Source organism: Zootoca vivipara, chromosome 16 (assembly GCF_965207765.1).
Source record: "Zootoca vivipara chromosome 16, rZooViv2.hap1.1, whole genome shotgun sequence".
NCBI classification, from domain to species: Eukaryota; Metazoa; Chordata; class Lepidosauria; order Squamata; family Lacertidae; genus Zootoca; species Zootoca vivipara.
In genome coordinates this window covers 17859431-17875991 of record NC_142599.1, presented here as the reverse complement: position 1 = coordinate 17875991, position 16561 = coordinate 17859431, and the positions used below count along the sequence as shown (strand labels likewise).

Here is a 16561-nt window from a genome sequence, read left to right as displayed (position 1 = left end):
TTCTTTCCAGCCGGCTGGTGACAATTTTGAATTGTTTTCAGGCTCCAGGAGGTGAACTCCATGATCAACAAACGGCTCAAAGATGCTCTTTTCACAGATCAATGGAGCGAACTCTTCATGGAGGTGTTGAGTCCATTTAATTTTGTACTGGTAAGCACCGTGGGGAACTCAGCAACAAGCTAAGGACAGGTTAAGAATGGTGTGTGTGCGAGGGGGGGGGCTTTCTTTCTTTCCTTTTTTCTTTTGGTTATGAATGCAAATGCTTTTAATACTTGCAAATAATCAGAGGGCTGATAAAATTCATTTTTACACAGAACAACAGTGAATCAGAATGTTGTTAGTACTAACAGGTTTTTTTAAAAGCCAGGACCAATGCAAACTTAATTAAGGGACTGTGTTATTATTCCCACAATTGTTGTTGTTGTTTTAAATATTTTTTATTTATTTTTATCAATAGAAATTTACAATCAAACCATTTGTATAATCATTTGTGAGGTTCTCTGAATCTCGTGACTCCCCACAAAAAAAAATGTCCTACGTGGGTCCTTATTACAATACAGTGGTACCTCGCAAGACGAATGCCCTGCAAGATGAATTTTTCACAAGACGAATGCGTCTTGAGATCTGATGGTGACTCGCAAGATGAATTCGTTTTGTGAAAAATTCGTCTTGCGAATTGCGGTTTCCCATAGGAATGCATTGAAATTTAATTAATGCATTCCTATGGGCAAAAAGAAAAAAGAAATTTCAATGGAAAACCATGATTCGCAAGACAAATTTTTTGCAAAACGAATTGACTCACAGAATGAATTAAATTCATCTTGCGAGGCACCACTGTAATTAAGACTGCAAATCAATATGTTCTCCACTATTTTCACTTTTCCAAATTATCCATAATCTTCGTTACTTCACAAGTGATTCTTATAGTGCAGCTAAAGTTTTGCTTTGCTTCCAGTGGTCTCCCAAGTAAATTATAAATTTTCCCCATTCCTTTTTAAAGTCCTTGTCTTCTCGGTTCCCGAGTCTCCCAGTTAGCCACTAAAAATACAAGTTCATTCACACAATCTCTGCACCCCCATGACTCATAACCTTTCACTCTGTTCAGTTTATTAAAATACACAAATGCACATAATGCCCGACACTGCCCATGGGTCTGCTCTTCTGACCCACATCCTCACTCTGCCCTCTGGATGCGGCAGCCTCCCAGTTGATCCAGAGAGATCTCCCACCCCCTCCTGTCCTAGAGCACATTAAGGGACGCAGCTTGATATGGTGTCCAAATCCAGTTTGCCAGGATGGCAGCCCAGGGATCGGCATCACCTGAGCATTAGCTTTCAAAGGCCTCTCTTAGCCTGCCAGTGGGAGGATAATATGGAGAGAGCCAGTCTGACCTCTCTTGGGAGGGAACCTCACAATCTGGGAGCGGCCACCGAAAAGGCTCTCTCCGGTTGATCCCTCTGATGTCGAGGGCGCTGAGAGAAGGTGCTCACACAGGGAAGAAGAGAAGAAGAGTTTGGATTTGATATCCCACTTTATCACCACCCCGAGGAGTCTCATTCTCCTTTCCCTTCCTCCCCCACAACAAACACTCTGTGAGGTGAGTGAGGCTGAGAGACTTCAGAGAAGTGTGACTAGCCCAAGGTCACCCAGCAGCTGCATGTGGAGGAGCAGGGAATCGAACCCGGTTCACCAGATTACGAGTGCACCGCTCTCAGGGCTGGCCCTACGGCAAGGCTGGGTGGCGCAGGGTGCCAGGGGGCCGGGTCGCCAGGGGGCCGCCGCACTGCTTCACCTGCGGTAGCCGCGCTGGGAAATGGGGGGGGGGGGCGACGCCGGAGGGATCTTTGCACCACGGCGCCAGGGAGCCAGATATGCTTAAGATGGCCCTGACTGCTCTTAACCACTACACCACACTAGCAGGTTTGCATATAGAGATGGGTCCTCAAGGCATGCACGAAACCTCAGATGACAGCCCAGGTGGCAAAGATCTGCATGCACCAGCCCATTCTGGCCCAGCGACTGCTGCGCCGGTGGGATTCTGGGATGCAAAGGCTGGCGGAGGAGATGCCCCTCGTGAGTGTTGCAGGTGCCAACCTCCCTCCCTCCCTCCCTCCACAGCCCCGCTTTTGAGGATTTGAGGGTGCGAGGCTCCAGGAGCCTTGGCAAAGTCAGGGTGCTCCAAGAGAGCTGCTTTGGGTGCTTGCCTGCCTGAGTTCCTTGGATGACCTCAGAATCCTGCCCTGCTCCCGACGATAACATCACAGCGGTCTCCATGGCGATGCCATGGAGACGAGGAGCATCAGAGCATTGGGGAGGCTGGCACTGGGGAGGCTGTTGTGACGGCGGAGGGAGGAGCGGCTGCTGGTTTCTCAAGATCCTGCTGTTCTGTCTCCCTATTTAGGACAGCCTCTGTGTGACTTGGGGCGATGGGATGGGCTTGTTCTGACAGCCTGATTCCTCTCCTTTCCCCCCCTCTCTCTCCCTCCCTCTCCCCCTCTCTCTCTCGCCCTGCCCACCCTCCACACAACCAGAGCTTTCTGGGACACATTCATAACGCGCCAGATCACCTTGGGGCGCCTCCACCTCCCTTGCATGTTTTACTTTTGTGCTCTAGAATTGGATACGCTGCTATTCTTGCAGTGGCATACAATGTAATATAATACAGAAAGGAAACGCACTTTGAAAATGGAGCACTGTGTATAACCCATAAGAACATGAGAAGAGGCTGCTGGATCAGACCAGTGGCCCATCTAGTCCAGCATCCTGTTCTCACAGTGGCTGACCAGATGCCTGTCGGAAACCTGCAAGCAGATCCTGGGCACAAGAGCCCACTTTCCCCTGCCTGTGGTTTCCAGCAACTGGGATTCAGAAGTATTACTGCCACCAGCTGTGGAGGCACAGCAAAGCCATCATGGGTGGTAGCCATCAATAAGCTGCCTTTCCATGAATACACATATTTTGCATTTGTTTCTCCAGACAGCAGTTCACCTCTAGCCTCTAGCCTGGAGTCTCCTTCCTTGGATGTTTTTAAGCAGAGGTTGGATGTCCTTCTGTTATGGACGCTTTAGTTGACACTCCTGCAGTACATTTCAGTTCACTTTTAATTTGTAACACCGCCTTTCTATGTTACCATACATACACAAGGTGATTAATGAGCTGAAGAAACTAGAAAATAGGCAGCAAAGGTCACACACGTAATAACAATCTGATCCAGTACCCCAAAAAAAAAGTCGCAATAACTTTAAAACAACCAGCTTAGATCAATTAAAGCAATACAGTCATACCTTGGTTTTCAAACAACTTAGTTCTCGAATGTTTTGGTTGCCAAACGCTGCAAAAAAAGAGGTGAGGGTTCCAGTTTGCAAACTATTTCTGGAAGCCAAACGTCCGACGGGACTTCCGCGGCTTCCGATTGGCTGCAGGAGCTTCCTGCAGCCAATCAGAAAACACGCTTTGGTTTCCGAACGTTTTGGACGTCGAACGGACTTCCAGAATGGATTCTGTTTGACTTCCAAGGTACGACTGTATTCAGCAATCCGTTGTAATAGAATAGTAAACAGTAAAATTAAAGGTCAACAAATAATAATTAAACAGTTTACGCTTATCAGTTACAATAAAGAATTACTAAACTATAATCGATAAAAATAACGGCAAGTCACAATGCATAAAATACCACAAAACATATAAAACCACGTAAAAGGATCAAATTGAGAAACAAGGTTGGACTAGATGACTCTCAGTGATCCCATCCAACTCTGTGATTCTATACTTCTATTGTTCCACTCTCCTTAATTAGACTTTGCTATCGCAGATCAGCCTGCAAAACTCCCATCCCGAGTTTGGGGTGTATGTGTGTACAGGATTCGAACTGAGTGCCATGCCTTCTACGAGGGCAGAGAGGTGTATTTATTCATTATTGCATTTACATCCCACTTTTCCCCCCAAGGAGCTCAAGGGTAGTGCACATACCGTAGTTCTCCCCACACTTCCCCACTTTAAACCCTCACAACAACCCTGTGAGGGACGGTGGCTGGCCCAAGATCACCCAGTGAGCTTCATTGTGGCCAGGTGGGAAAATGAACCCCAGTCTCCCAGGCCCTATAGCTGGGTGCACTAACCATTGCACCACACTGCCTGGCTCTCTCACTGCCTTTCGCCATTCCAGGTGAGCACGGTGCGGATGCAAGGTGTCATCCTGATGGTCTTTGCCAAGTACTACCACCTGCCGTTTCTACAGGACATCCAGACGGACTGCACCAGGACGGGACTGGGAGGGTACTGGGTAAGTGTCAGGGACCATGCTGAGGAGGGCTGCACTGGGGGAAAATGGGGAGAGCTACCCCTTCCCCCTGATCCTGAATCTTCTTAGGAGCAGGAGGACAGTATAGATTTGGGACAGTGGTTTGCAGAGGGGCATAGTTCAGAAGGCAGAAGCTGGGAAATACTGGATTGGGAACAGCTAGGAGAGGAAACACTGGGGGAGAGAGTGTTAACAGATTCACAGCCACTGGATAGCATCCACCCCCCTTCCCTAAAGTCACGGAGGGCTCAGAAAGTGGCAGAACGGAAAACAGAGCGGCTCCAAGCTCAGATTGCAAGACTGTAGGAGTGACGTAGTTTAATAGGGACGGAGGGAGGAGGGAACTTAATTGGGATCACTGCAAATTTCCAGGAGGAGTGTTCTCTGTTTTCTCGCTGTGATTATTAAAGTTTCTAACCGGTAAGAAGACTCCTTTCCCTTTGTTCCACTTATCTACTGCCCCGGGGGGGAGGAAGCCGATTCCCTGAAGCCTGACAGAAAGTGTGCAAGGGTCCAAGGGCACAGAGCGAAGGTGCAGCCCCTGGCAGCAGCTGATCCATACCTTTCTCCCCCACCCCACCTCCCCAATGCAGGGCAATAAAGGCGGGGTGAGCATCCGCCTCTCCATCTTTGGCAACATGGTCTGCTTCCTAAACTGCCACCTACCAGCACACATGGACAAGGCAGAGCAGCGCAAGGAAGACTTCACCACCATCCTCCAGATGCAGCAATTTGAAGGGCCGTCAGCCAGCGGGATCCTTGACCACGAGTAAGTCTTGGTTCCAGGTGCATTGCCTATTAATTGCCCCGCCCGTTTTTCCTTTGTCCCACCTACCACTGGCATGTCCCCCTCCCCCTCAAACGTTGCCCAGAAGGGAATGTGGCCCTGTGGCTGAAAAGCTCTCCTGTGTGATAGAGAGTCCGATCTTTTCTCCTGGATAATCAAGTTGGAAAGGGCCCCCCGGTGCTCATCTAGTCCAATTCCCTGCAATGCAGGAATCACAACTAAATAAACCCGGACAGATGGCCACCTAACCTCTGCTTAAAAACCTCCAATGAAAGAGAGACCCCACTGCCTTCCGAGAGAGACCGTTTCACTGTCGAACAGATCTTACCATCAAAAAGTTCTTCCTGATGTTTAGTCGGAAGGCGATTTTGAGCAGAAAGAACCAAGAAAGAAGATGGGTAGGACTCCCAATCCATTCCAGCCTCCATTCCACTGCCTCGGTTATTTCCCCTCTTCCCAGTCTTGCTGGTCTCTGAGACTCCTTTTCAGTGCGTATGAATGCATATCTTCCTATATACATAGAAATGTAAGGTGGCGTCATGCTCTGTAGTTCACACAGCTGCCAGCCGGTGGCCACACCAGATGTACCGTGAGGAATGGCAGGCAGGGTCATGGAAGCTGTTGGGGAGGTCAGCTATGGAGAGAATACAGTGGTGCCTCGCTAGAAGAATTTAATTCGTTCTGTGAGTCAATTCGTTTTGCGAAAAATTCATCTAGCGAATCCCATAGGAATGCATTGAATTTTTATTATTATCATTTTTTGCCCATAGGAACGCATTAATTGAATTTCAATGCATTCCTATGGGAAACTGTGATTCGCTAGACAATTTTTTCACAAAACAAATTCATCTTGCGAGGCAACCTCCGCTCGAAAAATCTCTTCGTTAAGCGAAAAAATCGTCTTACAGGGCATTCGTCTAGTGAGGCACCACTGTGCCGTGTTTCTCATATTATAAGACACGTCTTATATTTATTTTTTCCTCAAAACACACACACACACCATGGCTTATTTTCAGGGGATGTCTTATATTTTTCCTCCTCCTCCTGCCGCAGCTGGTATTGCTGCTGTGCCTATCACTATGTCTTATTTTCGGGGTATGGCTTATATTCCTTGAAAGCTTAAAAATCCTGCTATGGCTTATTTTATGACTACGTCTTAAAATATGAGAAACAGGGTAGGTGGGTGAAATTAAAAGGGTGGGGGTAAGGTGCGGGGGAAGGGCAAAAGGGTAGGCGGGGTTGACAAACCTGAGCAGGAGAACCAGCCCCTAATGCACACATACTTATTTATAGGATGTTTTTCCTAGGGCAGAACACTTACATCTGCCTTTCTTAGCCAGGTGCCCTCCAGCTGTTCTGGACTTCCATCAACCTTAGCCAGAATAGCCTGCAGAGCACTGGACCGAGAAAGCTGGGATTATGTAATCATGAAATTACTTTGGAAACCAGGCACTTTAAGACTTTTGAAAGGCAGCGGCATTGTGTGTGTGTGTGTTTAAAACAGCAATGGCACATAGGCCAGTTAATCTGAATGTTACTAAAACAGCAACCCAGATTCAAAGTGAAATATATCTTCCTATATACATAAAAATGTGAGGCTGTCATCGTGCAGTCCCCCCGCTGGAGGATCTGTGGTACTGCATCACATTCTTGGATCTGCATGAAGTCGGGTTGGGGGAAAGAGAGCAAAACAATAAGGGCAGGTTTTTAAATGGAGGTTATACATAACGGCAGAGGTTGCAGCGAAGTAGGGATAGAGGGACACAGAGGAGCTGAGGGAGGGAGGGGCAGTGAGGGAATTTGGAGGCTAAAATTGCAGAATTGGAAAGGACCCAGGGCAGTCTTGAGCAGGTCGGGCGCCCCGCCTGCTGGCCCAGCGCCCTGGCGCCCCGCGCCACTGGGACTTTACCTAGAGCTGGCCCTGAAAGGACCCTTGCGGGTCATCTATTCCAACCCCCTGCAAGGAAGGAATTGTGACTAAAAATTGCTGACAGGTGGCCATCCAACCTCTGTTTAAAAGTCTCCAATGCAGCAGAACCCACCACTTTCTGAGCGAGTCCATTCCGCTGTAGATCAGCTCTCGTTCAAGTCCTCCCCTCTGGAGCAGCAGAAAACAAGCTTGCTCCTTCTTCCACGTAACAGCCCTTTAGGCATTTGAAGAAGGCAATCATGTCGTTCCTCTCTTCTCCCGGCTAAACTAACTCCCTCCCCTCCCTCCCCCTGTCTCTCTCACACATACAGGGAGTGGGGAGAGAGGGTGGGGAGAAATCGATGGATGGAAACCATTAGCGCAGAAATTGTGCCCACCCCAATGCGGATTCCCAGAACTAACAGGCGAATTTCCATCTTCAAAGTGGTTGCTTTCTGACATTTTGTTTAAAAAAAGAAGGGGGGGGGAATGGGAAGGGTATCAGAGCTAAGTGCAATCTGTCTCCTCAATCTGCCCACATCAGTTCTGCCATCTGATTTCGACCGGTTCCTGCTGGTGGAAATGTGACTTTGTGGGCCGCCCAGGTGGTCAGGCTGGCGCACGCAGGGCTTGCCATGAGACCTGACCCTCTTGAAGCCTGAGACTCTCTTTATCGGGAGGCTTCGACTAACAAGGCGGCGCTCGAAGCTGATGCTTCTGCTCCTCCAGGCCACCTGATCCATTCGGCAGCGGAGCAGTTTGGAAGTCGGCCAGGAGGGCTGCCGGCTGGCGTTGACCTACATCCCGGCTCTGAATCTCAGCTTAGCCACCGCTGTTTGTTCCCCGCAAAAGCTTCCTTCCTCTGCTGCTTGGGAGGGGCCGGGCTCCTTCTCCCCTCGATCGTGTCCCCCAGTTGTTTGTTTGCGCGCGTGTGTGAGAGAAATGCCTGTTGTTGTTGTTTTTAAAAAAGAAATATTTTATTTGTTAGATTTATATACTGCCTTTCATTAGAAGATCTCAAGGCGGTTCACAATATAGAAACACATGATAAAAGCACAAATAAATAGTTAAGCAGGCCATTGAGATATCGCAAGGAATTTGCACTATCAAGGAACAGCTTTCCCCTGGCTGCCTGGTTCTCCAGCATCTGACAGCTCTGCTCTTTTACATGGAGGTTCTCCAATTAGGTAAGCAGCCACACTACTGCTAGACGACATCTCTGCAAATGTGTCTTAATTTCTGCCTTCCCTTCTGACTTGGCCATGCTGCGGACTCAAAACAGCCGAGGGTTCTGGCCTCACCTGTGTCTCCCTTCCTCCCCCCCCCCGCCAGCATCGTCTTTTGGTTTGGGGACCTCAACTTCCGCATCGAGAGCCTAGACATCCGCTTTGTGAAATACGCCATTGAAAACAACATCCTCCACCAGCTCTGGGAGAAGGACCAGGTGAGGGCTCACTTTCTCTCTGTCTCTCTCTCTGTGTGTAATAAGGTGTCAGTAGGTTTCTCCCTATGTGACGCTGCTCTCATCCTTTCTCTCTCCGTGCCTCGGCTCTTGTTCTATGCAGCTGAACATCGCTAAGAACACCTGGCCTATCTTAAAAGGCTTCCAGGAGGGACTCCTCAACTTCCCCCCAACCTTCAAATTTGACGTGGGCACCAACATGTATGACACCAGGTAATGGGGCGTGTCTGGCTGGACTGGATGGGGCATTCTTATCCTAACTAAGTGGAGGGATAGGGGAGAACCGCTGTGCCCTGTGATGCAGCAGCTAAAAAAGCCAATGCAATTCTGGGCTGCATCAATAGGAGTATAGCATCTAGATCAAGGGAAGTAATAGTACCACTGTATTCTGCTCTGGTCAGACCTCACCTGGAGTACTGTGTCCAGTTCTGGGCACCACAGTTCAAGAAGGATACTGACAAGCTGGAACGTGTCCAGAGGAGGGCAACCAAAATGGTCAAAGGCCTGGAAACGATGCCTTATGAGGAACGGCTTAGGGAGCTGGGTATGTTTAGCCTGGAGAAGAGGTGGTTAAGGGGTGATATGATAGCCATGTTCAAATATATTAAAGGATGTCATATAGAGGAGGGAGAAAGGTTGTTTTCTGCTGCTCCAGAGAAGCGGACACGGAGCAATGGATTCAAACTACAGGAAAGAAGATTCCACCTAAACATTAGGAAGAACTTCCTGATAGTAAGAGCTGTTCGACAGTGGAATTTGCTGCCAAGGAGTGTGGTGGAGTCTCCTTCTTTGGAGGTCTTTAAGCAGAGGCTTGACAGGCATATGTCAAGAATGCTTTGATGGTGTTTCCTGCTTGGCAGGGGGTTGCACTGGATGGCCCTTGTGGTCTCTTCCAACTCTATGATTCTATGATTCTACTTCCTTTAGCGCCCTCTCATTCTGTGATCTCTTGTGTGCCTCACAGCGCCAAGAAACGGAAGCCAGCTTGGACTGACCGGATCCTGTGGAAGATCAAAGGCTCTGGCGCACCGACGCATCCTGGGAGATCCATCTGTGGCCTCCTGTCTGTGAACCAGCTTTGCTATTGCAGCCACATGGAGTACACAGTCAGTGACCACAAGCCAGTGGTCTCCATCTTTGCCGTGAAGGTGAGTCTGGAGCCCTGGTGGGAAGCGACACAGCCGGGAAACTCTAGGCTGTCCTGGCTGTGTGCCAAGTCAGGTCTGTGCTGTTGTGAGCAGGGAAGATCAAGCAGTAAACTGGGACAGAGAATTTTGCTCTGTCTATCGAACTCTTCTCCTAAACCTGTGGTTTCCAAACTTTTGGGGGCCTCTGCTGCCCCCTTAGTTCCATAAATTCATCCCCAGTGCCCCCTACCCTGCCCTATGCAAAGCATTAATCTTTACAGTGGTTTGCACGATCCGCTAAGGAAGATAATAATAAAATTAGAAACAGTGGAAAATGCACATTTATTCAAAATCCAATCGAAACTTCAAGCGATGACCATTCTGCACGCATTCAAGGCAGGCTCAGCTGTGCATGCACACACCCTCTTCGGACCTGGAAGACGGTGTAACGGGCGTGATGACAAGCTTACATGTGCTACACAGTCATGTAACACAATCCCCGTGCAAATCAGGGGTTGCCTGTATTTAGTTCAACCCCACAAAACCGATGAACTCATGATACCAGCTGTTAAAGCCTGATAGTCATTTACTACTCCAGTGTGGGAATGTTAAGGACAGTGGGAGAGGATATATTGATTAAATATTATCCTTCCTTCACTCATGCTAGTGAGTCATGTAGCAGAGCAGATACAGCAGGAAGCTAGTTAAGCTTCTCTTTAGTTAAGCAATCCAGTCTGGCTTGATCAGACTGGATTATTCCTGGTGTCCCCTTTTGTAATGGGGTGGGCTTACAGGGAGCAGCCACCCCCCATCAAATCCAGCTCCTCCAATGGCTTGGACAGCAGTGGAAGGACAGGAGAAAGGAAGCTGGAAGGGAGCGGAGGGGGCCAGGGCTCGGGCAGCATACCAGAGCCCTTCCTGCAGCCTGTGATATCAGCAAGGAAGGAGGGGCCAGTAGACAGTTCCAGCAGGGAAACAGCAGAGGAGCGTCCTTTCAAATTCACCCCGGAACTGAGGCGATCAACGGCTCCGCCAACGCAGGGGGAGGAGATTTGGGGTCCCTAAACTACTCTGCTGGGGGAGGAGCCGGAAAGCGCCATTGGGAGAATCTGATAGCACTGTGTAGCCATGTTTTCCTGAAGCTCTTGCTTTGTAAATAGCTTGCATAATAAAAGCACTAAAGACAAGATGGTTTGGAGTGTCGTTGCTTGAGGGTAGCCAGCAACCTCTCTGACACCTTTGATCCCTCTTAAAAGAATAAAGACACAAGAGTCGTTCCTTAAAAGTAACAAGAGGTTTACTCGCATTCATTTCACAGTATGATCCCTGAAGGCAGATTTTAGCTTGTAGTTACAGAACGTAGTGTGAATTCATCCCTTTTGGGGATTGAGCCCTTGTGCTGCTGGCTGAGAGCCAGCAGACAGCAAAATACATTAAGAGAACAGCATCAAGAGAACAAAATGGCTGCAGGAGAGCAGCCATGGGTTCAAGAGAGAGAAGTGGCTGCATGACTCGGCTCTTTTATGGAGTCAGCCAGGGTCACGCCCACCCCCCTGGTCACATTCAGGGGGTGGATGCTCCAGCCCAATGGAGCAGGAAGTTATACTGACTGGAATGTCCACTCTAGGAAAACAAGGAATGTTGTATTTGACTGCTCCAATGGATTACATCCCACATCCAGCACCCCCCCTGCTGCCCCCTTGCCTTTTGGTGTCCCCCTAGGTAATCCCACCGCTTCCTAGGGGATGGTACCACCCACTTTGGGAACCGCTGCCTTAGAAGGTTGCTGTGAGTTGTCGAACACAGCAAAGCCCGGCTCGTATGACCACCTGCTCCCCCTTTTCTCCCTCTCTGGTAGTTTGCTTCCAGGGCTGACGTGCCACTGGTGGAGCTTCAGGTAGCTGATGAGTGGACGAAACCGGAACAAGCGGTCACCTGGTACAAGGTGTCTTCGAGCTATCACCGCAGCTCCTGGGACTGGGTTGCCCTTTACCGGGTAAGAGGCTGTTGCCACACACAGTGGTTTTCCAGTCACACCTGACCGAGGGCTGCAGCGACACAAGAGCAGAGCGTATCAAATAAAAGAAGCTATGAGTGTGCTTGCTTCTGCACACAGGAGAATGGGCTGTGATGCGCACTGTGAGATTTTGCACAACCTATCTCCCCTCCCCCCCGCACAGCAGCTGACCTCTTGCAAAGCTCACCTTTCCTGCATGCAATATCCCAATTCCTTTTCCTTTTTTCTGCCATCACTGTAAAGACGAAACGAAGAATGAGAATAAAAGAAAACAACTTTTTTTGTGTGTGCATGTTTAGTCGTTTAGTCGTGTACGACTCTTCGTGACCCCACGGACCATAGCACGCCAGGCACTCCTGTCTTGCACTGCCTCCCGCAGTTTGGTCAAACTCATGTTCGTAGCTTCGAGAACACTGTCCAACCATCTTGTCCTCTGTCGTCCCCTTCTCCTTGTGCCCTCAATCTTTCCCAACATCAGGGTCTTTTCCAAGGATTCTTCTCTTCTCATGAGGTGGCCAAAGTATTGGAGCCTCAGCTTCACGATCTGTCCTTCCAGGGAGCACTCAGGGCTGATTTCCTTCAGAATGGATAGGTTTGATCTTCTTGCAGTCCATGGGACTCTCAAGAGTCTCCTCCAGCACCATAATTCAAAAGCATCAATTCTTCGGCGATCAGCCTTCTTTATGGTCCAGCTCTCACTTCCATACATCACCACTGGGAAAACCATAGCTTTAACTATAACGGACCTTTGTCGGCAAGGTGATGTCTCTGCTTTTTAAGAGACATGTTGAGAAGCCTATCTCTCAGTGCTTCTCAAAGGACAACAGGAAGGGATGTTAAGAAATTCAGGGGTGGGGTGGGAAAAAAACCCAATCTTTGCATTCTGCACATACATTTCAGAAAGGCGGCCCAGATGATGTTCTATTTAACCTGACAGTTCTGTCTACTGTGTTTTATCTTTGACAACCTGATCTAATAACATCACAATCCTTTGCTATTTTTGGTGTGGTTTTAGCAATTAATGAAGCTCTTTGTTACTCATTGAATTTCTTTCCACTGAAAGTGTCAGGAAGCCGATAAATATTTTACAATCCCTGACTGCAAAAGCCAGCCTGGATGAACCGTAATTATTACAAATGCAATGTTTTTAAGTGTTCCAAGCATAATCCTGCTACCATTCTTATAAAAGCCCTATTGGGTAGGACTGCGTTATTATTCCCCCTACTGCAGGTAGCAAAGGCTGAGGCTAAGATAAAGCAGATTACTTTGAATCACCTGGTCTACTCAGGCTCTCCCAAGATCATTTTCTACTCTGCTCTGCTCTGGGGGGAAAAGCTAGGATTAAAACAATATCAGGATGATTTCCAGAATGCGATGATTCCCAGGGCCAGACCTCCAAGGCATCTGATCGAAATTATTCATACTGCAAGGGTGGAGGGAGCAACAAACAGCCACATGATGACGATGATCAGCAGCGATGCTTGCTTTGTGCTGTGGGAGGTTCAGAAACAGCACAAACGAAGGCTGGCAAAATCCTTGCAGGAACCCGAAGGTTTTGGTGTCCACAGGAAAGCCATTTTTTACAGCATCAGATCTTTAGGTCACCTAGCCAAGGGTCATTGCTTCTGACAAATCAGACCCCCGGTCTAACTAGCTCAGTATTGTCCCCACCAGGGAGTCAGGCAGGGGTCTTTCCCAGGCCTACCTGGAGGTGCTAGAGTTTGAAGCAGATTCCCTATACAGTATATGCCAAGCACGTGCTCTGCTACTGAGCTATGTCCCTTCCCAAATCCCTCTGGCTAAGCAGGTTAATTTTATTTTACTTTATTTCATTTGTATTTGTGTATATGTATATGTATATGTGTATGTGGTTTGTCTGTGTGTGTGTGTGTGTGTGTGTGTGTGTGTGTGTGTGTGTATACACACACACACACACACACACACACACAGTATATCTATTCAGTGCTTTTTTTCTGGGGGGGGGACGCAGGGGTATGCATACCCCTAAACATTTTGTGAATCTTTGTACTTTTGTCAATTTACTGTATTTATTTCCCCCGATTTGAACTATAAAATGGTGATTTTCTTGAGTCAAAATGAGAGTACTGTACCCCTAAGCAGTTTTTTAGAGAAAAGCACTGTATATATTAAAGGTAAAGGTAACTGTACCCCTGACCATTAGGTCCATTTGCGGACCACTCTGGGGTTGCGGTGCTCATCTCGCTCTGTCGCGGGGATTTGAACCGCCGACCTTCTGATCGGCAAACCCTAGACTCTGTGGGTTTAGACCACAGCGCCATCTGCATCCCATCCGTATATATTACTCTCTCTCTCTCTCTCTCTCTCTCTCTCTCTCTCTCTCTCTCTCTCTCTCTCTCTCTCTCTCTCTCTCTCTCTGTGTGTGTGTGTGTGTGTGTGTGTAACAGGTTCCAAATTACAGTCAATTTTCATTTTATTTTATTTCAAGAGCTGACGCTCCCAGACCCTTTACAGCAGTGTCATGATTCTAGAATCGTAGAGTCGGAAGGGACGGCTGATGATCATTTAGTTCTACTCCAACCCCCCCCTGCAATGCGGGAATATGCACCTGCCCCATACGGGGATCGAACCTGCAACCTTGGCCTTATCGGCACCATACTCTAAACTGCTGAGTGATCCTGTGGTTGGAAGATTCAATAATAGGAGGGCTGTCAGGGGTTTCTTTTGGTGGGGGAGAGGATGCACAACCCCGCTGGAAAAAAAGCCCTGGTGATGTTTTTCTGGACCCCTCCCTCTCTCCCCTCTCCCAGGTGGGCTTCCGACACTTGAAGGACTATGTTGCCTATGTCTGGGCAAAGCAAGAAGACGCCGAAAGCAATGTTTACCAGGTATGGGAATACAAGATTTTTTTTGGGGGGGGGTAACAGTAAACAATTTTGCATTATGATATCATGGGAGTACGTATTTGAAGTGCTGCATAATAGGACGTGTTGGATTATACAGTGGTACCTTGGTTCTCAAACTTAATCCGTTCCGGAAGCCTGTTCCTAAACCAAAGCGTTCCAAAACCAAGGCGTGCTTTCCCATAGAAAGAAACGCAAAACGGATTAATCTGTTCCAGACTTTTAAAAGCAAGCCCTAAAACAGCAATTTAACATAAATTTTACTATAACGAGACCATTGGTTCATAAAATGAAAGCAATAATCAATGTACTGTGTACTATAAAATAAATTAGACGGTGTTGTAGATAATGAAAATTAAAATTACTTTTTTTTCTTACCTGCACTGATGATAGTCATTGTTTGGATGGGGGGCTTTTATCCATTTCCGCAGTCACACAATCAATCAGTAGCTGAACTGGGTTCCACACAGTCACAAAAACAAACAAACCGAAAAAGCCTCAGAAACAAAAACGCAAAATAAATAGCAAAAACAAAAGCGCCAAACTCAATCCGTTCCAGAAGTCGGTTTTACCTCCCAAATGTTCAAAAACCACCAAGGTGTGGCAAGATTGGTGCAAGTGCCCCAGAAACAATAGCCGACAGCCGCATTGGACATTCGGCTTCCAAAAATTGTTTGAAAACCGGAACACTTCGGGGTTTTCGCCGTTTGAGAATCAAGGTACCACTGTATGATATTCTTACTGATACCTATGTTATCATTTAGAGCAGGGTTTCCGAAACTTGGGTCTCCAGCTTCTTTTCTGACCACAATTCCCATCATCCCTGACCACTGGTACTGCTAGCTAGGGATGATGGGAGTTGTAGTAAAAAAACAAACATCTGGAGACCCAAGTTTGGGAAACGGTGATTTAAAGTTTGTAGTAATAATAATAATAACAACAACAACAATAATATTTTTTTATTTATACCCCGCCCTCTCCAGTCAAAACCGGGCTCAGGGCGGCTAACACCAATAAAATTACAATAAAACATAAAAAGCAATTAATTAAAATACAGATTAAAATACAATATTAAAATTTAAAATGCAGCCTCATTTTAAGTAGTCCATAAATCCAAGCCATGAGGGAGGAAAAACACAGGGGTCAGACTAAGTCCAGCCCAAAGGCCAGGCGGAATAGCTCCTCCTTGCAGGCCCTGCGGAAAGACGACCAATCCCGCAGGGCCCTGGTCTCCTGTGAAAGAGCGTTCCACCAAGTTGGGGCCAATGCTGAAAAGGCCCTGGCCCTAGTTGAGGCCAATCTAGCCACCTTATGGCTCGGGATCTCCAGAGTATTGTTGTTTGTGGACCTTAAGGTCCTCCGCGGGGCATACCAGGAGAGGCGGTCCCGTAGGTACGAGGGTCCCAAGCCGCATAGGGCTTTAAAGGTCAAAACCAGCACACACACAATGTGCATATTATTTCATTAGAAACCACCACCTTTGGGTCTCTGCTGTTTAGGTTGGCATCTTGCTGCTCTTGACCACCCTTATAGCTGTCTCCTGTTTTCTCTTCCCAAATGTTTAGTTACTGTTTCCAGAGGAGTCTCTACCCAAAGGGAAGGGCGAATATATCCTGGGTTACTACAGCAACAGTTACAGCTGTTTGGTGGGTGTGACAGAGCCCTTCCAGGTAAGCACAGAGACAGGTGTGCAGGAGGGATGCTTATTTGACATTAAGCAGCAATGCGAGTTTGGGGGAAAGTGCTGTAGCTCAAGAAAGAAGATTCCACCTAAACATTAGGAAGAACTTCCTGACAGTAAGAGCTGTTCGGCAGTGGAATTTGCTACCAAGGAGTGTGGTGGAGTCTCCTTCTTTGGAGGTCTTTAAGCAGAGGCTTGACAGGCATATGTCAAGAATGCTTTGATGGTGTTTCCTGCTTGGCAGGGGGTTGGACTGGATGGCCCTTGTGTTCTCTTCCAACTCTATGATTCTATGATTCTAGTAGGTAGAGCAGGTTTGATCCCTGACATCTCCAGGTAGGACTGGGAGAGACCCCTGTCAGAAATCCTGGAGAGCAACTGGGAGTCATTGTGGAC

General features: G+C 47.8%; 1 protein-coding gene across 7 annotated transcripts in view; it reads left to right on the top strand.

The window, feature by feature from the left end:
• INPP5J (inositol polyphosphate-5-phosphatase J) overlaps positions 1 to 16561 on the top strand; it is a 36118-nt gene that overhangs the window by 16654 nt on the left and 2903 nt on the right. For all 7 annotated transcript variants that reach the window (XM_035099002.3, XM_088659808.1, XM_060269312.2 and 4 more), the window contains exons 4-12: positions 42 to 150; positions 4166 to 4282; positions 4894 to 5069; positions 8329 to 8440; positions 8562 to 8671; positions 9423 to 9606; positions 11444 to 11581; positions 14392 to 14469; positions 16050 to 16154. In XM_035099002.3, the coding sequence (XP_034954893.2) occupies positions 42 to 150; positions 4166 to 4282; positions 4894 to 5069; positions 8329 to 8440; positions 8562 to 8671; positions 9423 to 9606; positions 11444 to 11581; positions 14392 to 14469; positions 16050 to 16154 (1129 nt within the window). The remainder of the gene's footprint in view (positions 1 to 41; positions 151 to 4165; positions 4283 to 4893; positions 5070 to 8328; positions 8441 to 8561; positions 8672 to 9422; positions 9607 to 11443; positions 11582 to 14391; positions 14470 to 16049; positions 16155 to 16561) is intronic.